This window comes from Poeciliopsis prolifica, unplaced genomic scaffold (genome assembly GCF_027474105.1).
Source record: "Poeciliopsis prolifica strain line A6 unplaced genomic scaffold, Auburn_PproV2 SCAFFOLD032, whole genome shotgun sequence".
NCBI classification, from domain to species: domain Eukaryota; kingdom Metazoa; phylum Chordata; class Actinopteri; order Cyprinodontiformes; family Poeciliidae; genus Poeciliopsis; species Poeciliopsis prolifica.
The window spans coordinates 2,376,924-2,399,448 of record NW_026562407.1 but is presented as its reverse complement, the minus strand read 5'-3'; the positions used below and the strand labels follow the sequence as shown (position 1 = coordinate 2,399,448).

The following is a 22,525-nucleotide window of genomic DNA, read 5'->3' as shown; positions in this document are numbered from 1 at the left end:
CTGAACTGGTCTTTATTTGGAGCTGATCAACACCAGGTGATTATATTCTTCCTAAGCTACTCTGTGATATAGGTACTAGCATTAGCATCACGTGTAAGTAGCTGACATCACATCGTTTTAACTCTTTGAAAATGAAAATTGTCATATCTTATATTTCCCCAATGACCAGGAAGAGATTCAGCTATTATTTTTGCAGCAACTATAAATATAATATAGAAATCATTTTCCATGTGTAATAGAATTTGTATAATTCAATGTTATTTTCACTATACATACATTATTATGCTAGCTTTGTGCTCTTGGGGGCCCCCTGGTGGTGCGGGGGTCTCTAGCAGCCTCTTACATATGACAAACTAAAGACATGATAAATAAAGACATGAACAGTAATTAGACTGTGGAGGCCAGTGGTGTCAAATTTGTCATCATTTGGACCAAATTGCCTGGTCAAAAGTAATAAATATATATATTACTGGATAGATGCGTTCTTGTCAATTATCAAATTAAAGAGAGTGGTTATTGTTAAAACTCCAATACTTTTACCAACTATTTTCCATTGTAGCATAATTTTAATTGGTCAGTAACAGCGCTTACTTAATTAGAAATTAAGGAGAACATTTGAATTCTTCGATTGCAGTTCACAAATTTAATCCAAGGACAGCAAAAGGTCCTTAGGGCAAACGTTGGACACCCTGATGTCGGCTAAAAGCCCCGAATGCAACAGCTGGTGGCAAAATCTTCACACTGATCACACTTGGACATCTTGTCTTTTCTTTTGTCTCAGTTATTTCATTCTCTCAGTTATTTCCTCCCCAGTCCACCTTGGATTGAACATCGATGTTTCTCGAAAGCAATAACATTCCTGACAACTGAAATTGTACAAAAACAATGTTTTCTGTTTTCCTCACCAACTCAAAATGTAGTTTCTGAAAGAAGATGATAAAAACTATCCAACAAAACAAATGTTAGGTTTTCTGGAGTATTTCACTGGTTGTAGGAAATATGTTATCTGGTAAGAAAATAATTAGTTTTATATACAATTAACTGATGCAGCAACATTTTCCTCTGTGTCTGAGCCAAATGAGGCATTTCACTGCTGATGTCTCACCTCTCTTCCAACCTCTACATGCGTAGCCTTAACTTGAGGTCTTAACCTCTCACTCTATTCCGACCTTTAACTTAGGAACAATTTGCTGTTTCTGCCTTTATTGCTGCCAAATAATGGTTCAATTAAAGGACATGGGTTGTTATACATGCAGTTGCTGAACCTTGTTCTTGCTGGTCTAGTCAAAGTTTAGCTGGTTCTTATCAGCGTTGCAAACTTGTTTTCTGTGGGTTCAAGGTTTATTTCCTTGAAGTCTGCAGGCAGCAAGGTCCTCAGTTGGGAGGAAAGAATCTTGATTTCTGCGTTTCCTTTCTTTCCGTAACGTGGCTTAACAAAGGGAATGAATTTATTAATAATCCATGTCGACCGACCATATGCTGCCCCATCTGTCCAGTTCCAGACTCGCTTCTGGGCAAGAGCCGATCTAAAATCTGCGCTTCAACACTTCCTTTCCAGAGCAACGTGGATGTCGGAGCAGTTAATTTGACATGAAATGTGGCTTAAAACAATTTCACAAAAGCAAAACAAACAGATTCACCCATAAAAACACAGCAGACCACTTTGCACATTTAATTGTAGTGTTGGACTCACCACAGCTGCCAGCACTTTGGGGAGTTTAAAAAGTAAATCTGCACAGTTTAAAAAGGTTGTGTTAGTGATTTGTGACAATTTGTTATAGTTTGGTACAAAGAAACGCCCCGTGGTGCAGAACAGACACGTGATTCTTCAGCTGCCTTGTATTTTTCCCTTGAACTTTCTCAAACTTGCTCCTACAAAGATTCACATAAATAAAACACCAGTCGTGTCCCACACACATCAATACAGGTTTCTGATAATATCATGTACAAATACAAACACTGGTTATGGTCGTAGTTTGGATTTTTGTACACCGTTTCCTTCCCAGTTGCCGTCACGATCACAGTCAGTACGATCCTTCATTCTGATTGGTCCTTCAGGTGTACGGAAGTCCCCCATTGGCTACTGTTTGATTTGTTGTTTCTCAAAGTGTAAACATTTTACGTGACCATGTGTAGTACTTTTTTTTTTTTTACATCCTCATCAGCTGTTTTTATTCCGCTCCGCGTTTCTTCACGTCTCTCTTCAGTCGCTCTGTTTTTGTGTACTTGTTGTTGTTTTTACAATTCCACGATAACAACATCAACACGTGACGCCATTGAAAAGAGTAGAAAATGTGGTTTGGGATGAGGACAAGGGGACATGGGAAGAGTTTAAAAGAGGGTTCGATGGTGGCGACTTGTCACAACGTCGATTTTTGTTTATTTTGGACACGCAAGGCGAGGATGGGGAACGTAAGGCAGGCAGGGGGACGAGTCGGACAGGGAGGTTTGGGTAATGAGGCTATTTTTGCACAGTGTATCCTTAAATAAGAGGAAGAAGAGGGTTAATTTATCGTCTCGCCGGCAGGTTTTAGTGCAGGATGTCCTGAGGGCCCCGTCATTTTGAGCGCAGTGAGAGGAAAAAGGCGATAAAAGTTGGAGTTCAAGGGTGATGATCCGCTGATCCTCTACAGCGCAGAGCCTTTCAAAAGCATTCAGAGCTTGTGAACATTTTTACATTTTGTCGCACTACAACTGTAAACTTCAGTGGGATTTTACAAAATAATAGAAAAGATGAACTAGAAGAATACATGGATTTCAAATCTGTTGCACACTAAAATCTGAAAAGGATGCTATGCACAATACCCCATTTACTCGAACACCCCGTAAATAAATAAACAGTCCAATTCCCTTCAGAAGTTACTCAGTCAGAGACTAGAGTACTGGTGTGACTTAACTTCTATATGAAACTTAACGTTTAGTGGGTCAATTGTGCATAATCTAAATAAAAAGTGTTAAAGTTTGAGGTTGTAATGTGAGAAAATGTAAAAATCATTTCAAGGTATTTCTTTTTCACGGAGGTGTAATGACAGAGGAAAGGCTGTCGAGGTTTTCTGCAGCTCAGTTTATCTCCTCTCACCTTTTTCTCCGTCGTTTTTCATTCGGCTGCTGCAAGACGCTCTTCTTTCTGGTTTTGTTGTTGACTTTTGTAGCTTTATCGCTGACCTTCGTCCTTCCTCTCAGCTCTGCTTTTCTCTTCAAAGCTCAGCTGATTATCTCCTCTGCAGCTGGTTTGGCTTTATAGCGAAACAACAGCGGTCCTCTGATGATAACGCTGTTTCAAGGTTTTCCTGGATACACTGGGGGGCCTTTATGGTTCAAAGATGAGAATAATTAGTCTCAACATTGTTGGGGGAGTTGTTGGTTCTCATGAGGGTGTGCACTCATTTTATTTAGGGAAAAAATAAACCTAATCGAGTGACATGAAATCCATTTTCAGATAAAGTCGTAAGGTTTCCCGCCTCCTCCGCACCAGTTAGGTCTCTTTCTAAAACGCTTGTATATGGCAGTAGGCCTCCATCGAAGCCAGCAGGATGTAAATTAGCCACAGAGAGACGAACATCAGCGACGTTAGCAACTTGCAAGTCCGCGGCCCGCCCAGCTCGCCTCCGGCCACCGTGGGTCGCCGGCGGTAGAGAAGCGTCAACACGCACACCACGGCCAGGATGGTGAAGAGGGTGACGGAGAAGGCCAGGTTTCCTGGGTCCACCCTGAAAGGCTTGCCCTTAGAGCGCCAGGCGATGGCGGCAATGGTCCACGCCACACCAATACCCAGGAAGACGTTGACGGCGTTGGAGCCAGTCACGTTGCCAATGGAGGCGTCGGCGTACTGGTCCTGGATGGCTGCAACCTTACTGGCAAAAGTATCTGAGAAAACAGCAAAGAAATAAATATTTCAGTTAGCAGTCTACAGGAAATTATTTGAAGATGTAAAACGCAAACATTAATAGAAAACTATAAATGGATCCCGCAGTATAGACCAAACGTTCAGTGTCAAGGTTTAGCCGCCATGATTACAAATTTTACTGGACGATAAATTGGCCCAGAAATTATTTCAATAAACGGTAATATTGTTGCTTTGAAAATTCACCTTTTCAAAAACAAATAGACTTTAATTCTGTATGAAACGCACAACATCGGAAATGAAATACATTTTAAATATCCAAAATATAACAATAAATAAAATGGATTATTAAGCCTTCAAACAAAATCGCCTTTTAAAGAATATAATTATCCCAATGGAAATGATCAAGCTCATTTTATTGATCATGTAATTAATTGATTACTGTGACAAGCTTAGTCAAAATTCCATTTCTATACAAGGTCAAAGGTCGAGGACAAGTGATGACTATTTGATTAAAACATAAATGAATATGTCCATTCTTATTTTAACTCAACCTGGACTTAAAGTAAACTTAAATTAAAAACATTAGACAGTTTGTACTTCTGCTGCGTTTTCCTCCAATCAACGACTCGATGCAACCAGTTGGGTTTTCTTAGAAAGTTTTAAAACTACTTTGAATAATTAACTGATCTTACTGTGCTGTTTAACTAGGATCAAGTGGAATATGTATGAGTGAATAATAAGTCTCTTGATTTGTTGTCAATTAGCGCTGTATTAATAAACTAAAACAACATTACAGTGAAAATACCTTAAATATTTAATTTTGAGAATCACTCATTGAATGCAGCGAAAGCCATAATATTTAACAATTTAATAGGTAGTTGTATCAATACACTCTGGTACAACCGGCCTTTTGAGGACGTCCATCATCTCCATATGACCCGAAATAGAAATGGACTGTATGTGGTGCAACCACCCAAACAGCAGAGTGATGCAGTGATTACATTTACATAACCATAAATGTCTCAGCATGTTTGGGAATATTAATTTAACAAGTGAGCCCAAAAGAGCTGAAGGAGAAAAAGAGATTTGTCAAAGTAGCTCTCCAATCAACTATCACACAGGAAACATAATTTGATCCTGATGGTTTGGTCTTGAAGCCAAAACTCTACTCTTATTGATGAGTCGTTGGCTTTCGTCTGCAAAGTGGATTTTATTTAGTCAGAAAACATCTAAACATCAATTTAAACATCTAGAAAGTCAGATTTTACGTAACTCAGTATATGATGCTTCCACTGATGGGTATTGGTAAGTTGGTGTCCTAAGATTTACACGAAGCACAGAGAGAATGGTTTGAAGATCCACAAGACACAATTACCAACCCTGGATGGAGTTTATTCAAATCAGGTGCTTTTATTTTGTAATAAGTAAATGTTGGATTTTACGTTAAAGCTGGTTGTAAAGAGTCAGCCACAAATACTGAATCATCGTCGACCACTTGGTATCACGCAAACCCAAACCACTGCCGCCATCAGACCAGCTTCCCTCGGATGTGTTTACCTTCACTCACTGCTGGATCACCTGAATCTGATAATCTCCGTTGGATTATCAGATTCAGGTGATCCAGCAGTGAGTGAAGGTTCTTTGGTTAAGAAAAGAGTGAAGTTTCTTGCTACCTATAAACAGGATGGCATACATACTTTTTAAAGGGGTGCAGGTGGCTTGGAGAAAGCTTTTCCATCAGATTGAAATTCTGTCTAAAGCTGAGGGTTTGCAGCCCTGGGAAACAGCTGCCAGTCACTGTAGGACCTCATCGGCTTATTCCCTTTTAGAGTCTGGCTGCTGCGATGAGTCTCGCTTCTCATTTAAATGTTAGTGAGATTAATTGAAATTCATATCGAAACATGAAACCACCCTCTAGAGTGAGTGAATTGTGATCCTTTTGGTGAAATCTCTGTGATTTGACACTCGGGTGGGAGAGATTTACATAACCACACAGACAGAGTTCACTCTTATCGAAGAAGAGGAATCGTTCACCTCAGGCAGATAATGATGGCTTCCAGGATCTCACACGTTAAAAATCATTTGATGTGTGAGATCCTGGCAGAGAAAGCTGCTGCGTTTGATAGACGATGAATCAACATAGTCATGGTGTCGCAGTTCATTTTTCTGTTTGAAATACGAACTGAACTCCAGCACCAACAAATGATCATGTAATTAAGTCTTGTCCTGGATAAATTAGAAAATATTTTCACAAAGTGAATTATAAACTAATGTGGGCTTACATGTAAATGCTTAGTTTACAAATTGATATGCAACGTTTTTATCTCTTGAAAGGTAATTTAATTGAACTTTATTCATTTTATTACTTCACAAAGTCTTTTATTGTTTCCCAAATTCAACTTTTTCTGCATTTATTTTCACTAAGTAGTCAATTAAAAAAATCTGCAGAATGTACATTTATTTTATCTGACTACTCCATTTAACTGTCACAATAATCAATAATTATTACTTTGATCACAAAAGAAAATAGAAATACAAATCTTTTTGTGTAGTAATTTGATTCTGTTTTTTCTGTTCAAACTATACAAATTATGTAACTGAAACATTATTTAAATGTATTCTACAATATTTTATACTTTATGAAATGTGATCAGTTTATAGTTGAAATATGGTATAACAGGCTTCTGCTTAAAATTCAGTAGCTTAAATTATCACTGTTACATTAGTTTAGTTGCCTCGCTTTTTCTTAATTAGAAAAATATTAAAAAAATTATTCAAAATATAAATTAGCAAAAAATTGAGCAGATTAAAGTCAATTTCTGAATCAATTCAGAATTCCCAGGAGGAGGAATCTCTTATACTCTTATTTATTTTTTCCGGACCTCTAATCAGAACTTCCAGTTTTAATGTGCTGATGCTCCGGTACCGAACAACTCAAATGGTTACAAATGAGCCCAATAACGCTCCAACCACGTTCTGATCCAAAACTGCTCCATCATTCCCCGAATTGGAAAATTTGCAGTAAATGGTCCTCATAAGCGAAATAATTGATCCAGTGTAATAACGCTTTATGAAGAGTTCAGGGCTAAAAAGGTTGAGAGGATGAGTGTTGAGGAAGATTACAACGCTGAGCACGGCAGCAAACTCTCCCACTGGAAGCTATAATCACCTTTTTCTGCAGCCCACAGGTCAAAATGATGGATGAACCAATAGCAGATACACAACAACCAATAAAGGGGAAGGAAGGAGACAGGAGAAAGCAAGTCACAATAACAAACTGCTCCAGATGGGGCATCAGGGCAAGAACTGAAGGTAGGGAAAGACGGGATATGCAAGAGTGATTCTGCATGTAAGACAAAGAGATTAAAGAAGATTTAGAACGTAAATGAATCACCATTACTGGTTTTTGTGGGAAAAGATGCAAATCCGTGTCACGTCTCCAGTCCCGGCACGGCTGTCGAAGCAGCTCACTTGGATATGACTTCTCAGAAACCATCAAAGCTGCCACCTGGAAGCGCAGCGCTTGAGCTATTTCTATAACTCATACGGCGGAGCAACAATAAACCCGCTGGCGAGAGCAATGAGGTGGGGAATTGAATTAAAGCCTGGGGACGAGCAGTCCCCTCCGGGTGGAGCCCGGCTCAGGCTGAAGCCTGAGATGGAGTCTGCTTTTTACAACTCAGATTGGATTTTCAGCCTCCCTGTTCGTACAGCTGGAACGAAGCACTTCTTTCATTTGGTGTGTCTGCCGCAGGTAAACTTTGGGAGAAACACAGAACTCAGGTGTCTGTTTAAACACAATGCTGAGTGAGAAGGAGAAGCACTGAACAAAATGTCACCGATCTATTTTTAACCTTATTCTTGTACCTCCAGTTTCTCCAAATAGTAGGCCTGAAGTTATATTTATACAAAATACAGTTTCTACTAATTAAATACCCTAATATTTTGGCGCCACAGCCCATCTGACGAGACAGTAGAAGAAGGTACAGCTGGTCAAGTTCTTCTGTATTTTACTGAATTTACTTATTCTTCCTGGTTGAGACGATAAGAGTTTATTCACACAAACTCTGTTTACTTCGCTTTCATCAAACTCTAGTTTGTTTCTCTAGAAAGTCCGGATCGTTTGGGGACGTGGGACACTCTGGTCCGCCTCGGTGCGGCTGGAATGTATATGTCAATGTAACCAAACGCTCCAAAAGCAGGAAGTGGACTATAGTGCAGTGCATTCTGGGTAAATAAAGCTGAAACAAATGCAAGAGTCTAGCGCTAGCAGGAGATATGAGGTTTTGGTCTGTCTTTTTGCCAAAGTCAGACCAAAACCTGGTGGTACTGCATTTCTGTTTATATTTAGAGAAGAATGAAGTCGTCTTCTTCTGAGGTTTTTGTGTAGTTTCGTGGTTCTTGGTGGCGCCGCCACAGGCGAGGAGGGGAACTAGTGATTTACAGGGTTTGGATCGTTGGACCCACTGCAGAGTGAAAGCAAACCACCTGAAAATGGTGCAACTTTAGTCCCAAAGCGAACCGACTGTATCGGACTATCAGGTGTGAAAATACCATAAAAGAAAGAAACCTTTAGATTTGGCAAGTTTTGAATAAATTTTCGAAAAGTACAACTTCACCTCTGCACTTCCAGCCCCAAAGGATCTTTGCATACATACTAAGTTAAAGAAGATGGAATTTTGAGAATAATTAGGGTTATTCATTAATTAATTAATACCACAAAAACAAAAATGTAGGAGGGTACAAACACTGAATAAAAACAGCGATGGCACGCTATCTCACCCGGTACCGATGTCCCCAAAGCCACGAACACCACGGCTGTCACGGAGTCCTTCAGTCCTACCGTGCAGCCGAAGTGCGACGCCAGGTCCCCGGTGACGGCGGTGAGGACGCCGATCAGTGAAATGGAGACAAAGAAGCAGGCCCAGCCATTCCAGTACTCCGTGGGCGGGACAAAGGCAAACAGAACCTTCCAGAACACGGTGAGGAAGTGCATGATGTAGTCGAAGCAGGAGGGTAGCCGCTCTTCGCCGCTCTCCTCCTCGTCATCATCTCCTTCAGGGGAAGCAGGAGATTAAACATGAAATTCCTATAACAGTGAAATTACAGCCAATAAACTTTTTAAATTTAAGGTTACTTTGTAACATTATTTTAGTTTTTGAAATTAGCTTAGTTTAGCTTGCTTTAGCAACACTAGCTGTAGCTGGTAGCCCAGTTAGACTAACATTTCCTTATTCGAGCTTAACTGTGCCACCACCTGGTGCTCTCATTGAGAATTCAGGCATAATTAACTGGTTCATTTTGGTCTTGAAATTTTAGCAATTAAAATTTAGCATTAGCTCCGATGAGCTAAAATAACCTAGCGTAAAGTTGCATAATATAGATACAGCAGTAGCAAAAAAGATCATTATTCATCGCCATTATTTCTGAAAATTCATGTATCTGAAACTAAGGCAATAAAAGAATTAAAATTTTCAAAAGAAAATACAAGTTTGCCTTAAACACTGGTCTTAAATGTTGTCATGTCTGGACTGTTTAATCTGGTTTAATCTTGTAGATACTTGACAAAAGTGTGGAGGCGGTTGAGGCTGTCACTATCTAGCAGCTAATATAAACTCTATATGCTTAAGAACTGATTTAGACAATTTCTCTCCAAAAAAATTTGATTTGGGGTTAAATTTCTCTTTAAGGAAGAAATTTCCTGTATCGGAAGCAAAATGTCCTCTGGGTAGATGAGCCTTAATTTAAATGTTCAGAGGAAAACCAGCTACTCAATCTGAATGAAACTGGACCAGAAAATGTACGAATGACGAAATCTTAAAAGTTAATCCAAAAGTGTTTGCATTATGCGCTTCACTTGGTGATAAACTTCCTAAAATAAATGGGCTTTTGCGTAATAATTTACTGAATCGGCGTGTATTACCTGCGCTTACAGTGACGGCGTTGACAAACTGCTCCCTCCAGCTGCTGCTTCCCACCACCAGGGCCAGATTCGTCTTCTTGATCAACTTATCTACTGTGTTCTACATCCACACACACGGGAACACGCATGCAAGAGTACACACACCAAACAGAGCAGGAAAGACATAACCCCAAGTTGTTGATTCACCCGCAGCCACACACAGAGAGAAAAATATTGTTTCAAGTCCTGAAATTCACAACCCAAGTGGCAGAAGTATATTTAGATACTGATGGGACGATGAGGTGCAAGATGTGTTAATTAACACATGCCATGTTTTAGAAATCGAGAAAAATGCCTTCAGACTTTTCTTCTGGGCTTAAAGATAACAGGAGCTGGGAAAATGGAAGAGTAAAATATCTTGATTCAGTCAAATCCTGCAGGATTTACTGCATGTGAGTTTAAAACATGCTTCTTTGTACAAGTAAGAAAAAAATTTAATTAATCACTTTGTGTCACGAACGGGAAAATATGGAAAACGAGAGTGAAAAACGAGCTTTGCATGCATGTGAGAGAGGTACCTTATCAGTAAGAAGAGTATTTACTGCTTTCTACACATGCATAAACACACACACACACACACACACACAACAGAAATGGACAAATGAGGCACAATAAATGAGTGAACAAAAAAACACAGATGATTTATTACAATACAATCAAACAAAATGATGGCAAACGGAGCAACACAGTGAAACGCGATGACAGTGAGCTGCTTGCAAGAAATGCCAAGTCATTTGTAATGATCCATGCTTTGATTATTTAACCATTGGTCCGTTTCTGAACTAATTTCATCCATAAAGGTGAAATATGTATGAAACTGAGCAGAAAGCTGGCAGGTCTTTATTTCTTGGATCAGTGAGCGAACAGCAACTTTTCAGAGTCTGATATTTCACAGAAAAATAAGATTAATAAGGTTTTTAAGCCTTTGGAGTCTAATCTAATAACATCTCAGGAGAGAGGATTACATTGCATGGTTCATTACATGCCAACAAGCCGAGATTTATGAGCTTAACCATCAAATCTTTTACTATCATCCATTTACAGTGTTTGAAAAAGTAGTCATACCTCATAATTTTAGCACATTTTTAATTGGGATTTTATGTCACAGAGCAACACAAAGTGATCAATATTTCTGAATCGGAAGGAAAATAAAACCAGTTTTTCAATCTGTTTTGAGAAATAGTCTGAAAATTGAGTTTCTTTGCATTCATCCTCCCTGAATTGCACCTAAAACTTAGTTTGTCTCCAACTTCTTTGCACTTGGAGACACTAGGTTTGTTCACGCTCCTTTGTAAAATAGCTAATTTCAATTTGCACATTTCAGATTTTTCATGAAACCTCTTTCTATTTTAAAAATGCATCAAAACATACAAATCATCTTTTTAATTAAGACATTTTATTGCCTAAAATGCAGCATTACTTTAGTAAACACTTGCTCATTTGTAGCAAATGATAAATGTTGAGTATTTTTTGGTTTGCCAGTCAATAATTGGATAGAGAAAAATGCTTAATACATTTTATTTTTTTAAGAATTTGAACCAGGTGAAGCTAAAACTGCAACTTGATGAGTTCTAGGTAGATTTACAAACTGTTCTTTTTAAATCTTATGTTTATATTTTGGTGCAGTTTTTGCTTAATTGCTGCTCTGAATGTATTGTTCTTTCACTTAATTACCATTTTAGAGTTCATAATTTATTTAATTTACAATTATTTACAGTAACTGAGAAATCACGATTACTGTATTTTCTGGACTTAAAAGTGTTTAATTTGATCAAAATTAAACACTGTGCCTTCTTTTTCTGAGAACCTTGTATTTTCTTTTTTTTGAGTAAAACAGCGCCCTCTAGTGAGTTGATAAGGAATCACTCCTGACCTCAACGTGGTTTTGAGTGGCACCCGACGCTCACTGCGCTCTGTCAAAATGTTTTGGCTACATTACGGCGACCGCAGTCAGGAGCGTCGTCCAGAAATAGGTACTGTTCTTTGACTGACTTATGACTGTTTTGTTTCGGTTCATTTTATACATGAAAAAAGATAAAAAACAGGCCATTTGTTTACAGGGTGCCTTATAATGAGGACCATACGGTAATCCCATTAATCATTTCGGCCCTAATCTGAACGGTCTTGCAGTTTAAATGATAAAATAATGGACCAAACAGATGTTAAAATATTGACATCTAGTTTTATGTTAAACGATATAAATATTGCTCTTCCTTGTTCTCTAATATTCTGACAAACCGCTGAAGTCTTCACAGAGCAGCTGGATTCATTCTGAGGTCAAACTGGGTGACTTCTGAAGGATTACACAGGATTTTATTAAGGCTGTCGGAGTAAACATTGAGTACAAATGCATCCTGCTTTTCCACTTCACCACGTTGCAGGACTTTGTGTTGTTATGTCACATTAAGTCAAAGCAGTGTGAATACTTCCACACTCTCCTGCGTATTGGGGCTATTAATCCCAGAGCTCGCTCACCTTGAACTCGTAGGACTCCTCGATGATCACCTCCAGCTGCGTGTGCTCGCCCAGACTGGGGCAGCCCATCTTGGCCACCTCTTCCTCCTCCGCTCCCACCAGCGGTTTGTTCTCGTTGGAGTCACCTGGGTGAACAAAGGGGTCATAGGTCAGCAACAGTCAACATGGTTTTTACAATTGTGCTTTTATTACAAAATGTAATGTTCTTCAGCCTTAATGGTAAAAATATCAGTTGAAGTAGTTCATTTCCTCAAGCTAGCATCACTAGCTAGCATGAAATGGAGGATGCAGCGATTTCTCCTTTTAGTGCCCGACAAGGTAGATGGATTCACATCTGATAGTTGGGGATAATCGGCTGTTTTCTATTTTATTACTCCGTATATGTTACAGATGCTGGAACTCTTCCTATCCTGTATGGACTGATATTTTGGCACATTGTGTTGTCTCTCTTCTTAAACGTTGATCTTTGACTTTGTCTTTTTTACACAGATGTAACCCGTCGATGTTGACAGACACGTTCAGGTTCACTGTATTTATCCTAACGAGCGGAAATCAAATCTTCTGCCCCGTGGTTACCGACGGCAACAGCAAAAAGGGGGCGGAGCTGTAGAGTTACCTGGTTGCTGTGGTAACCACCAACTGCCAATAGCAGCGCAGCTGAACGTAAAACGCCGAAAAACGTCTGGAGAGGCGAATTGTGGACTAAACAAGATGAATTCAAAGAGTAAACAAATTTTGACAAACTTCACATTTAAGATATTGATAAAATGAAACTCTACATACATGCAGAATAAACCTGAACCTGAAAGGTTTTTGACAAGAAAACGACCGAAGGATCAGTGCAGGAAAATAAACCAAAATCAGACTGTCTGAGGCATCAGATGCACTAAATGAATGTAATAATTATTAAATTTTTTCCCCCAGAAGTCAAGGTTTCCTTACATATTTTGCCACATTGTGTTGGGTTTTTGCAAAAGGTGATTTTCTCTGACCAGAAGTCGAAGCAGTGTGAGAACCCCTGTCCTAAATCATGCAAACCTCGTGATAACACAAGTTATCTTTCTCTGGGAAAAAATATCCTAAATAACTGAGAAACTATTTCCAAAAACCAGCAAGTTAGTGAAGCTACTGATTGGCATTAAACTGTCAAGCTCTGCTTTGCTGTCTTGTCAAATATTCTTGCGATTTGTCCGATTTTAACGCAGCAGCTGAAGACGTTTCATGTATTATTCAGTCTTTTCACCATCCTTAATTTATTCGCTGCAGTGGGAATTATCACTGAAAAGCATGAAGTCTGCAGAGGGAAGATGAATTTTATTATTGGTTGTCACATCCCTCATGGGGAACCCAGGCAGTTCGGGAAGGCTTTTCGCTGCAGAAACTGACGGACACGCACTTACAGCAATCTCCAACCGTCCTATCACCTCGTTACCACCTGTCGCATCGTTAGCCGCTCGGCTCCTTCACGACGCCCGTGCCCTCGCTCAGGCTGCACAATCGCTGCTGGAGCTGCTATCTGTGTCTTCCTGCTCTAATTGAAAAGCGGAGCATGTGTTACAGTGAGCGTGTGGCGTGTTTAAATGTCAGACTGTGTTTTCTTTAAACGTGTTGTAAAACTAATTATATTCCCCTGTAATGAAACGCGCCCCAGGCTGCTGCTCCTTCTTGTCCAACATCTTGACTGTGAGCCTGTTATCCACCAGAGGAAGATGCGACCACCATGCTCGAGTCGTGTGCTTCACTTTACTAGATGCCACGTGTAAATCTCATCTGGTAATAGTTTAAAGATATAATGGTGACAATTGTAGAACATAAAAAGTAAATTTCCCCTCATTTTAGAGCCAGAAAATTCAAATTAATCTTGTATGAGTCATTATTGTGTTATAATCTAGCTTCTCATTGCTTCTCAAAACAGATTAATTAAATAAAACTTTGACAATGTGCTGTTTGGACCAACAGAAGCAAAAAAACACATTTCTAACACTAATATGTTGAATGAATGTGTGGTTCTTACTGGGAACATAGAAATATGATGAGTGAGCATCTTGGGTTTGTGTGTTTCGCATATAGTTTCTCTGGTAATAAAATGTTTTTATTATTATCATTTGCATTTTCTACATCCCCTCTGTCAGTTCAAAATATCTGCTGATTGTGATTAAACACGTCAGTTAGTTAAATCTTTAGCTGCATGTTTACCCTCAATAATTAGCATTGAAATCAACTTTTATTGTGTCTGAGCCAAATGAATGACAATTCCCTTCATCTGCAGCATGTGTAGCATGAGCTTAAACTGATGTTTTATGAAAGATGATTGTAGAGATTCGTAGGAACACATCTAACACATTTTTAACTTGTTTATCTGTGGATGAATCACTTAAAGTGAAAAATATTTATTTTCTCTCTTTCACAAATTAAAACTGCCTGCATGTGGTTGGCTTGTTCAAGATGTTTGAGTCTGTGTGTATTTAGTGATTTCTGATTTGTGAATCCAGTGCAAGAAAAAAAACAACACAAATGGACATTAAAATGACTTAAAAAAATTATTATTGATTGGTTTGTGAATTCCCTTCTCTATTTAAAAATGTTGTTAAATCTTGTCCAATCCATCTCTGCCATGCTTTAAAACACAAAGTTTCCAGGTAATTAATAAAGGTAGGACTGGGTTTCTACGTAATAAATTCGCTCTGTGCTTGAAACACTTTTGTTATTTCAGTATAAAGTGGACGGAGAAGCAGACCCACCATGTTTCTGTCCTATCTCCAGCAGAACCGGCTCTCCGAGCTCAATGGTGAAGGTTTTGTTCTTCTCATACTCTTCATCGTCAATGATTTTCACCTCAATGATCTTCCTGTTAATGGGAGGATAGAAAAAGACGTTCAGTGAATGCATCATTAGAAGAAGTTAAAAAGCAGCCAGAGGTCTCTTCAGATCACACAACTTTAAGTAATAATTAAGAATATAATCTAATTGTCTCTGGTTTAGCAGTTGTCAGGTCGCTTTGCAAAACAGACTGACGGCTCAGGTTGACAGTTTGATGCTGTGTACTGAGTATGCTAATATCTGACTCCCAGGTCCTGAAAGATTATTTTCTGAAGCTGCAGTGCATGGCGATGCTCAGCTCAGCAGCCATTGTGATGTTCTTTCAATTAGAGTCGCCCTGAGGCCAAGACTAAAACGCAGCGCAAAGAACTTTGGCAAGAACGTGTGCAGAAACCCAACCATAACAAGTAAAGTGAAAAAAAAAAAGAGGGGAGCTGTGAAGATGAGCAAAAAAGCAGCTCCAACCACGGCGGCAACAATATCCCAGGTGGTGAGACGTAAATGGGTTCTGTTCTGAAATATGGATGAAGAAAAACCCCAAATGTTTGGTTTTTACGGTGGCCCTTTATGTAAAATTGTGATAATTTCCTCCTGTATGGCTGAAAGTGTTCAAGAAAAATAGCAAAGTAAAAAGAAATGTTCAAAAATGTAAACAAACAAAACACAAACATAAAAAAATAAATGTAACAAGTAAGTTTTTAATAACTATAATTAATCGATAAATAATAAATAACTAAATAAATTACTAAAAGTATTTAAACCAACTAACTTGGTCTGTCACAATAACAAAAATTAGTAGACAATAAATCGTTCTAGAAATTATTGTGATAAATTATAATGTTGTATTTTGAGACAAATAAAACGCCGCACACAACTGAAACATAAATAAAATGGATTATGATGTTTCTATAAACAAACTAGCTCTTCAAAATTATTAATAATGAAAATGAAAATTATTGAGCTCATTTTAATTCATCCTGTGATTAATCAATGTTTTGCAACAGCCTTGTCCAAAATCTAAAGGGACTCTTATATCTGAGTGTTAAAATTCATAATCCAACATATATTTGACATCTTTGTAGAGCCTGCAGGGTCATTTCTGTCTGTTTCCTGATATCTCCACTCTAAAGCTCTAAATAGGCTGGGAAAACTTCTGAGTACTTGAAATAAAAGACTAGAAATATCAAATATTGTTGATGTAAAAAAGGGGTGTCCAAAGTGTGGCCCAGGGGCCATTTGTGGCCTTGGTCTGATTTTTTGCAGACCCCAACTGCAATTAAAAAATGATGCAAATTTGACCCATGGATGCTTTGGAGAGTTTTAATTTGTAAACAGGGCAAAATTATGACCAACATAATGTGGCTTCATTCATAATCTTAGAAAGCATTTGCCTTTTTATAACTGAGTTTTAACAAAAGGTAAAATAAAATGTTTGTTTTTTTTATGAAAAGTCAGTAAAAAAATCACTGCATATTGGTTTGTTTTAAGAATTCCTTAATTTGTCATATGTGAGCCAGAATTGTTGTTTATTAGCTTTAATTATGAATCATAACAAAAGTAAACACTAATAAATCTAGTGAAACTCTATACCTCATCATACAATGTGATGACTAGTATATTTTGTATGGAAAAACATCAGTGCTTAGCAAAAGTTTGGTACAAAAGTTTCTCAACACAATATTGTATTGTTTTTCAATTAATATTGAGTGACTTTATAATTTTATTCTTCTGTGGACAGGAAGCAATAAAAGTTTGAAGAATCAAAATGAATATTTAATTAAATCCACTTACGGAACAGCTTTTACTAAATGTCCATTTAAAAATTATGGAATCAGATTTTTCACTTTTGTCTGCAGCATTGACTGAATTAGACTGGATGTAATTAGATTAGTACTGGACTGGTTTGTTTTTGTTTATAGCTTCCTGTGATAAATGTTGTTGCAGTTTGAAAAGGATTAAACTGATTGAGTCTGGGGAGAAAGCCTTGGTGCAAAACTTGAATATTAGTTTATGGCGTTTCTGAAAGGTGGGACAGAAAAGTAAGAAGCACGAGGAACACTGACTGTAAATCTTTCTGAAGTCAAGTTTTCCTGGCAGTCAAACAGCTACCAACTCTTTTCCCATAAAGTCCAAATCTATTCAAATTTGTTAAAGCTGGTCTTTGTTTGGATGCTTTGTGGCTTCGTTCTGCAAAAATTCCCACAGTTCAATCACACGCCAAGAATTACTTTTATTGTTCACAAAGATTGACACATTAAATACGTCAGTGTTGTACTAATCACAAAATATTATTTGAATGATAAAATACCTTTTCTGAAATAAAACATGCAGCTAGAAAGCTGTCACTAATTAGCTTAGACTTTAAGCTAATGCTAGCTTAGTTTGGCAGTTAGCTTCAGCTAGCAAACAGCACTATTCCACATTCCCTACAAAGAACTACGAGCCTTTCTTTGTAAACAAAAGCATAGATTTGAACAACAATAAATACATTTCATGATAAATCTGTGGCCTTTTTTTGTGCTAATCAAAGTGTCTTGCTAGCTTAATTAGCTGGTTAGCCTGAGCTACTACAGTGTGCAGAGGTTGAAAACTGATGGGTTTAATTATCTCAGCTTTCCATTTTTTCACTAGAGCTAAAAGATTTTGCAATGACAGGTTTCAGTTGGTCAGAAATTAATAATAATATATCAAACTTAAATGATACTTTTCAGGACAGTCAAAGACACTTAATTTTAGGTTATTGTCCATTTTTGATTTTAAACTGTTTCTGTTTCCAATATTTTTTCCTCTGCTAGGGAAATGTGTCTAGAATACAAATTATCTAGATGTATGAGTCGAAGAAAACAGGAGACATAAAAACTGAACGTTGTTTTTTAAATAATGTTTTTAGTAAAATAAAAAGCAGATTTTGAGGGAAGGAGAGACAGGAAGTGAACAAAGACGCCTGAAGACAAGCATGACTAACACGGCGTTTCTGCGGAGATACGAGCGTTATGACACACCGAGCTCATTCAGAGGAACAAACAAACCAACAATTTTTTTCTGAGGACATTCACTTTATAATTCATTGATTGAATCTTTAATCTGAGCGATATCTGTTACAGCTAAGAGTCAAAATCTCCAAACTCGTCAAATTCATCCCTATAAAGCGACTGTGGAAGGAAGAACCAGACCAGGGTGTCCTTATTTCACCCCAAGTGGTTGAACACCCAAGCTTGTCCTCAATGCAACACGCAGTGACTGCAGATACAGCAAAACAAATTATATAACAGCACAAACTTCCCTGTATTTACTTCATTCTCGTGTTTATATGAGCAGGCAGCTGTCGCTGCACGGTGACCTGAACATTTACATACAAACAGTTCAGCTTTCAGCACACAAACAGGTAAGCATGAAAACACGGCTCCCACTCAACACCTGGACCATTATCCAACATTATTCACCCAGCGGAGCAAACTGCGCACAAAACACACAAATATATATGCAGAAAACACTTATTTATGTTTATTCCAACTTCTCTGCTCTAAATACACACATGCATTTTATACGCTGCACCGCTGTTAATGACACATGTGCAATATAAATGGCGCTAAAGCCTTTAGCGCCCCCTGCTGTCGATGTGGACTGTTGGGTTAAATGGCTTCTTGGGCAGAACTCCAACATGAAGAGATTCAGGTTATCTAATCCGGTCCAAGAACGATTTGAAAAACTCCGACATGAAATATTTAATTATCTAAAGCATAATTAACCTTTCTGGTGAGTTTTTGGTTAAAACAGAAATTTTACTCAATAGTGGAAATACTGTTCTTTTACTCAAGTAAAAGTAGAAAGTACAGCGTAATAAAAATACATAAGTTACTCAAGTAAATGTAATTGAGTAACTGCAACTAGTCACCACTCATATCTGTGTTTTAATCCACTGTGAGCAGAAGCAGCTGCTGGTTTTAGTTTTAACTCGCCGTTCGTGCAGTAAAGGTTGTGAATATAAAATGTTTTTATTTGTTTAAGCTTCTTCTTGCTATTTAAAGGATTGACAAAAGCTACTAAATTCAAGTGGGAGCAGGTTGTTGTTTTAAAATTAAAGAACAGATGACTTATGAGCTAATTGGTCAGTGTGTCCCATTTCCTCCCACTTTGGAAAATAATATGTCGATCACTCGCCGCAGCGCTTCCAGGAATTATTCAGAATGTAGGATTTGAGGGATTTAGCAGATTATCTCCTCACTATCACCACTGAGGATTATGGTTGATCTCAGACAGAGAGGCGTGACATCAGAGGCATTTGAGCAGAGAAACTTTGCTCAAATGCCTCTAAAAGTAAATTTGATGCATCGTCTAATTAAGTATCTAAATAACAGTTTAGCATCAAAAACTTTGGTCTACTGGGAGATTTAGTTTGTTTTGGACAGAACAATCAACCTTCATTAATGTCTTCCAGATTTAATCCTAAAATAAATATCAGAAAATGTATTTATTTTATAACCAAATGATGCAGAACCTGCAGAAATCCCTTATGATATTTTCCTCTCCGCACAGAAAACTCGAAGCAGTCCCACCACTGCAGATGAAGGCAAAGTCTCTCTTTCTTTCTCCAGTCTGCTGGCTGCCAGAGCTGTCAGGTCATTTGTTTAAATCGTACCAGAAAGGCTCTGCTGCAGTTCGTTTTTAGCGATACAGTACATCATTGAGGTGCAGCTGGCGCTACGGAGCACCAGACTGTTTTCAACGCCTTTTTGAATCCATTTCATGGAGCGATACGGACGTTTTAAAGGCAACAAGAAAAGACAAGAGGCGTCTAAGAAAGTGGCCACTGACTGCATATTATTCATGTATTTTGCAGAGTTGCAGTATTTATTAAACCAAACTAATCTTGCATTAATAAAAATGAAATGTCTGTAAAAAGTTGCACTTTGACCTCAGTAGGCGTGCCGCTGCCTGTAAGTCGATTTGGTGAATACAGGGCATCACAACACAGTGTAGCAACTCGTCATTAATAATTTCTCAGACTCCTCTCTTCTCTCCAACCTTTACCTCCGCCTCTCTCGCCGTCTCATCTTCCTCGTGTTTCTGCCTTGTTACTTTTTGACATCTGCTCCCTGGAAAGTTCTTTCGTCAGGCTCGACGCCTCGGCCCGTCGACGATCTGACACCAAACACAGACGCACCGACAGACTCCGCCAGGTTCGGTGAACACGCCGCCGCCAGAAATAGAATTAAAAACCCAGAGCAAAGGAAGGTTTTGCTCACTAACTGCTACGGGCAGAATTTTTAATTTAGTGTAATGGAGAAGTTGTCCTTGTAGTTGGATTGTTGCTCTAAAGTTTGTTGCTAAGCGAATGACGGAGCGACAGCCTGATTTGTTTAAGTCGGAATCTCATTGCATTACCTAATGGACGAAACCTTTCCTTACGTCTTTATCTTTAATCTCTTTCCTTCCCAGGCCCCTCTGAGTCCAGTTCTACGTTTTGATTTGCAACATCAGACACATTGTTTTAAATGTTAATAAGAAACAGCGTTTTCAAACAGGGCATCTATGGGAGCTGCTAAAACCAGCCAGTAATTTCCTTGAGTAAAGGCTGATTTATGTGCCTGCTTTATTCTTCTTCTGGTGAAAACCTGGGCCGTAAAAAAGATTTAAGAGCAATACTTCAAAAACAATGCAGCACGTCTGGTTTACTGCCTTAATAAAGTGAATAATGAAGAGATGGGAAGTGGAAAAATTGATCAGCAAAACTGGAACAAGGACAGAAAGTAATACGCTGCAGTCATGGTAAAAAGAAAACAACCTTTTTCAGATTGAAGGTTTTTATCTCCCAGGACATAATAAAAATTATTGTCATTATTAAGGTAAAAATGACCTAAATATAGTCAGAAAGAGTAAAATATATTTGAAAACTAAGCATATGTAACAGTATTTAAATGGGAAAGTATCAGCGAGGTGCAAATGGAGGAGCTTAAAGAGGTTTGATAATGACCTAAGACACACGTGTCAAATTCAAGGCCCGTGGGCCAAATTCGGTACTCTAGAAGTATTTATGTGGCCCTGTAGTCTCTGAAAATAGAACCTTTTATGAAACAGTTGTGTGCTTAAATATTATTTTATCAATCAAAACAGCAGTTTTACTTGTATTTTGCCAAATTAGATCAAGACGAAGAGATGCTGAATGCCACTTCATTTCAAGACGTTTGAATTCACTGTGATTGTTTTCTGTTAGTCATATTTTAACAGTTTGTCTTTAGGTAGATTTACATTTACATACATTTAAAGACATTCTTGATCTTGACCCAAAATGAAAATAAATTCGACATTCCTGACCTAACACATGGTTAAAGTGGAACCCCGCTGTGAAAGCAGAAGCCCAGCCCCCTAACATAATGAAATGGGCGGAGCTAATAGACACTGGGGGCGTGGCCAAATGTGGAGCAGCACTGTTAGCCATATTTGTTGCTCTTCAGATCCTCTAGTCACTGTTTAAAAAGACAAATCTAGTGATAAATTTAGAGACTTTTCTGTACTGGAAACTTTTAAGGTGACAACTAATCCTGCTGCAATAAGAAATTTATTATCAGAATATTAGAATTTTCATTCTGAAATTTGTTGAAGGGCATTTTGTTTACAGACTTCATAATCCATTTTATTCATGGTTTTGGTTGTGTGTGGCTTTATTTACGTTTATTATTGTTTTAATTTGGATAAATAAGGCACGTTCCATTTCCAGTGAAAAGTGTTTTTACAGAAGTGAAGTTATTGGATTTTGAGAACTTGCATTTTTATGCCATTATCAGTCAAAACGTCCACCAGACTAAGAAATGTTTAGACGAATCTCAGAAATCTTCTAGAGCAAAAAAAGAAGGAAATACTGTATCTTGAAAAGTCAAAAATTTACCAGAAAAAAGTTCTGAAAGAAGTTTTAGTCATTTTTTTTTTGACTAAAAAAAATTGTGACTTTTGTAAATGTTCTGGATTTCAAATGTCTAAAATGTCTTTTTTTTAAAGTCAGACCTTTCCATGTTTACTTTCAGGAATATTTCTGAGGTTAATCTCATAATTTGAGGTGTTTTTAGGGGTAAATCTTCGTGTTGCTTAGTTCAAAGAAACTAAGAAATTTCTTTCTGATTTTTTCTATCAATTTTTTAACTTTAAAAAAGAAAATTAGAAGTTTTTGGCCCAAAAAAAATCCTCCATTTTCTCAAACCACTATGGTTCATATATTTCCCCTTCAAAAGGAACAACACCTGTTTTTTCTAATAAAGTCAAGGCGTTTTCACGTGGAGGCTGTGAGGCTCTGAATGTGCATTCAGGCTTTTGCTGCAGCCGCCATGTTTCTGCTGATCCTCTTCTGATTGAAAGCAGCACAAAAAAAACCTTTGGAGGGAAGCCAGCAGAGAGACAGAGAGATAAAACGCTCTTAAGGGGGGAGA

The 22,525-nt window shown here is 38.0% G+C and overlaps 1 protein-coding gene across 2 annotated transcripts in view; it reads right to left on the bottom strand.

The window, feature by feature from the left end:
* Window positions 1-1,658: 1,658 nt before the first annotated feature.
* Window positions 1,659-22,525, bottom strand: part of slc8a4b (solute carrier family 8 member 4b) — a 91,089-nt gene continuing 70,222 nt past the window's right edge. Inside the window, exons 12-17 of one of the 2 annotated variants that reach the window (XM_055050985.1) lie at window positions 15,026-15,132; window positions 12,285-12,409; window positions 10,328-10,357; window positions 9,771-9,870; window positions 8,630-8,902; window positions 1,659-3,867 (exon numbers count right to left, since the gene is read on the bottom strand). In XM_055050985.1, coding sequence (XP_054906960.1) covers window positions 3,488-3,867; window positions 8,630-8,902; window positions 9,771-9,870; window positions 10,328-10,357; window positions 12,285-12,409; window positions 15,026-15,132 — 1,015 coding nt within the window. In that variant the 3' untranslated portion in view covers window positions 1,659-3,487. The remainder of the gene's footprint in view (window positions 3,868-8,629; window positions 8,903-9,770; window positions 9,871-10,327; window positions 10,358-12,284; window positions 12,410-15,025; window positions 15,133-22,525) is intronic. The other variant, XM_055050986.1, reaches the window with a different exon arrangement.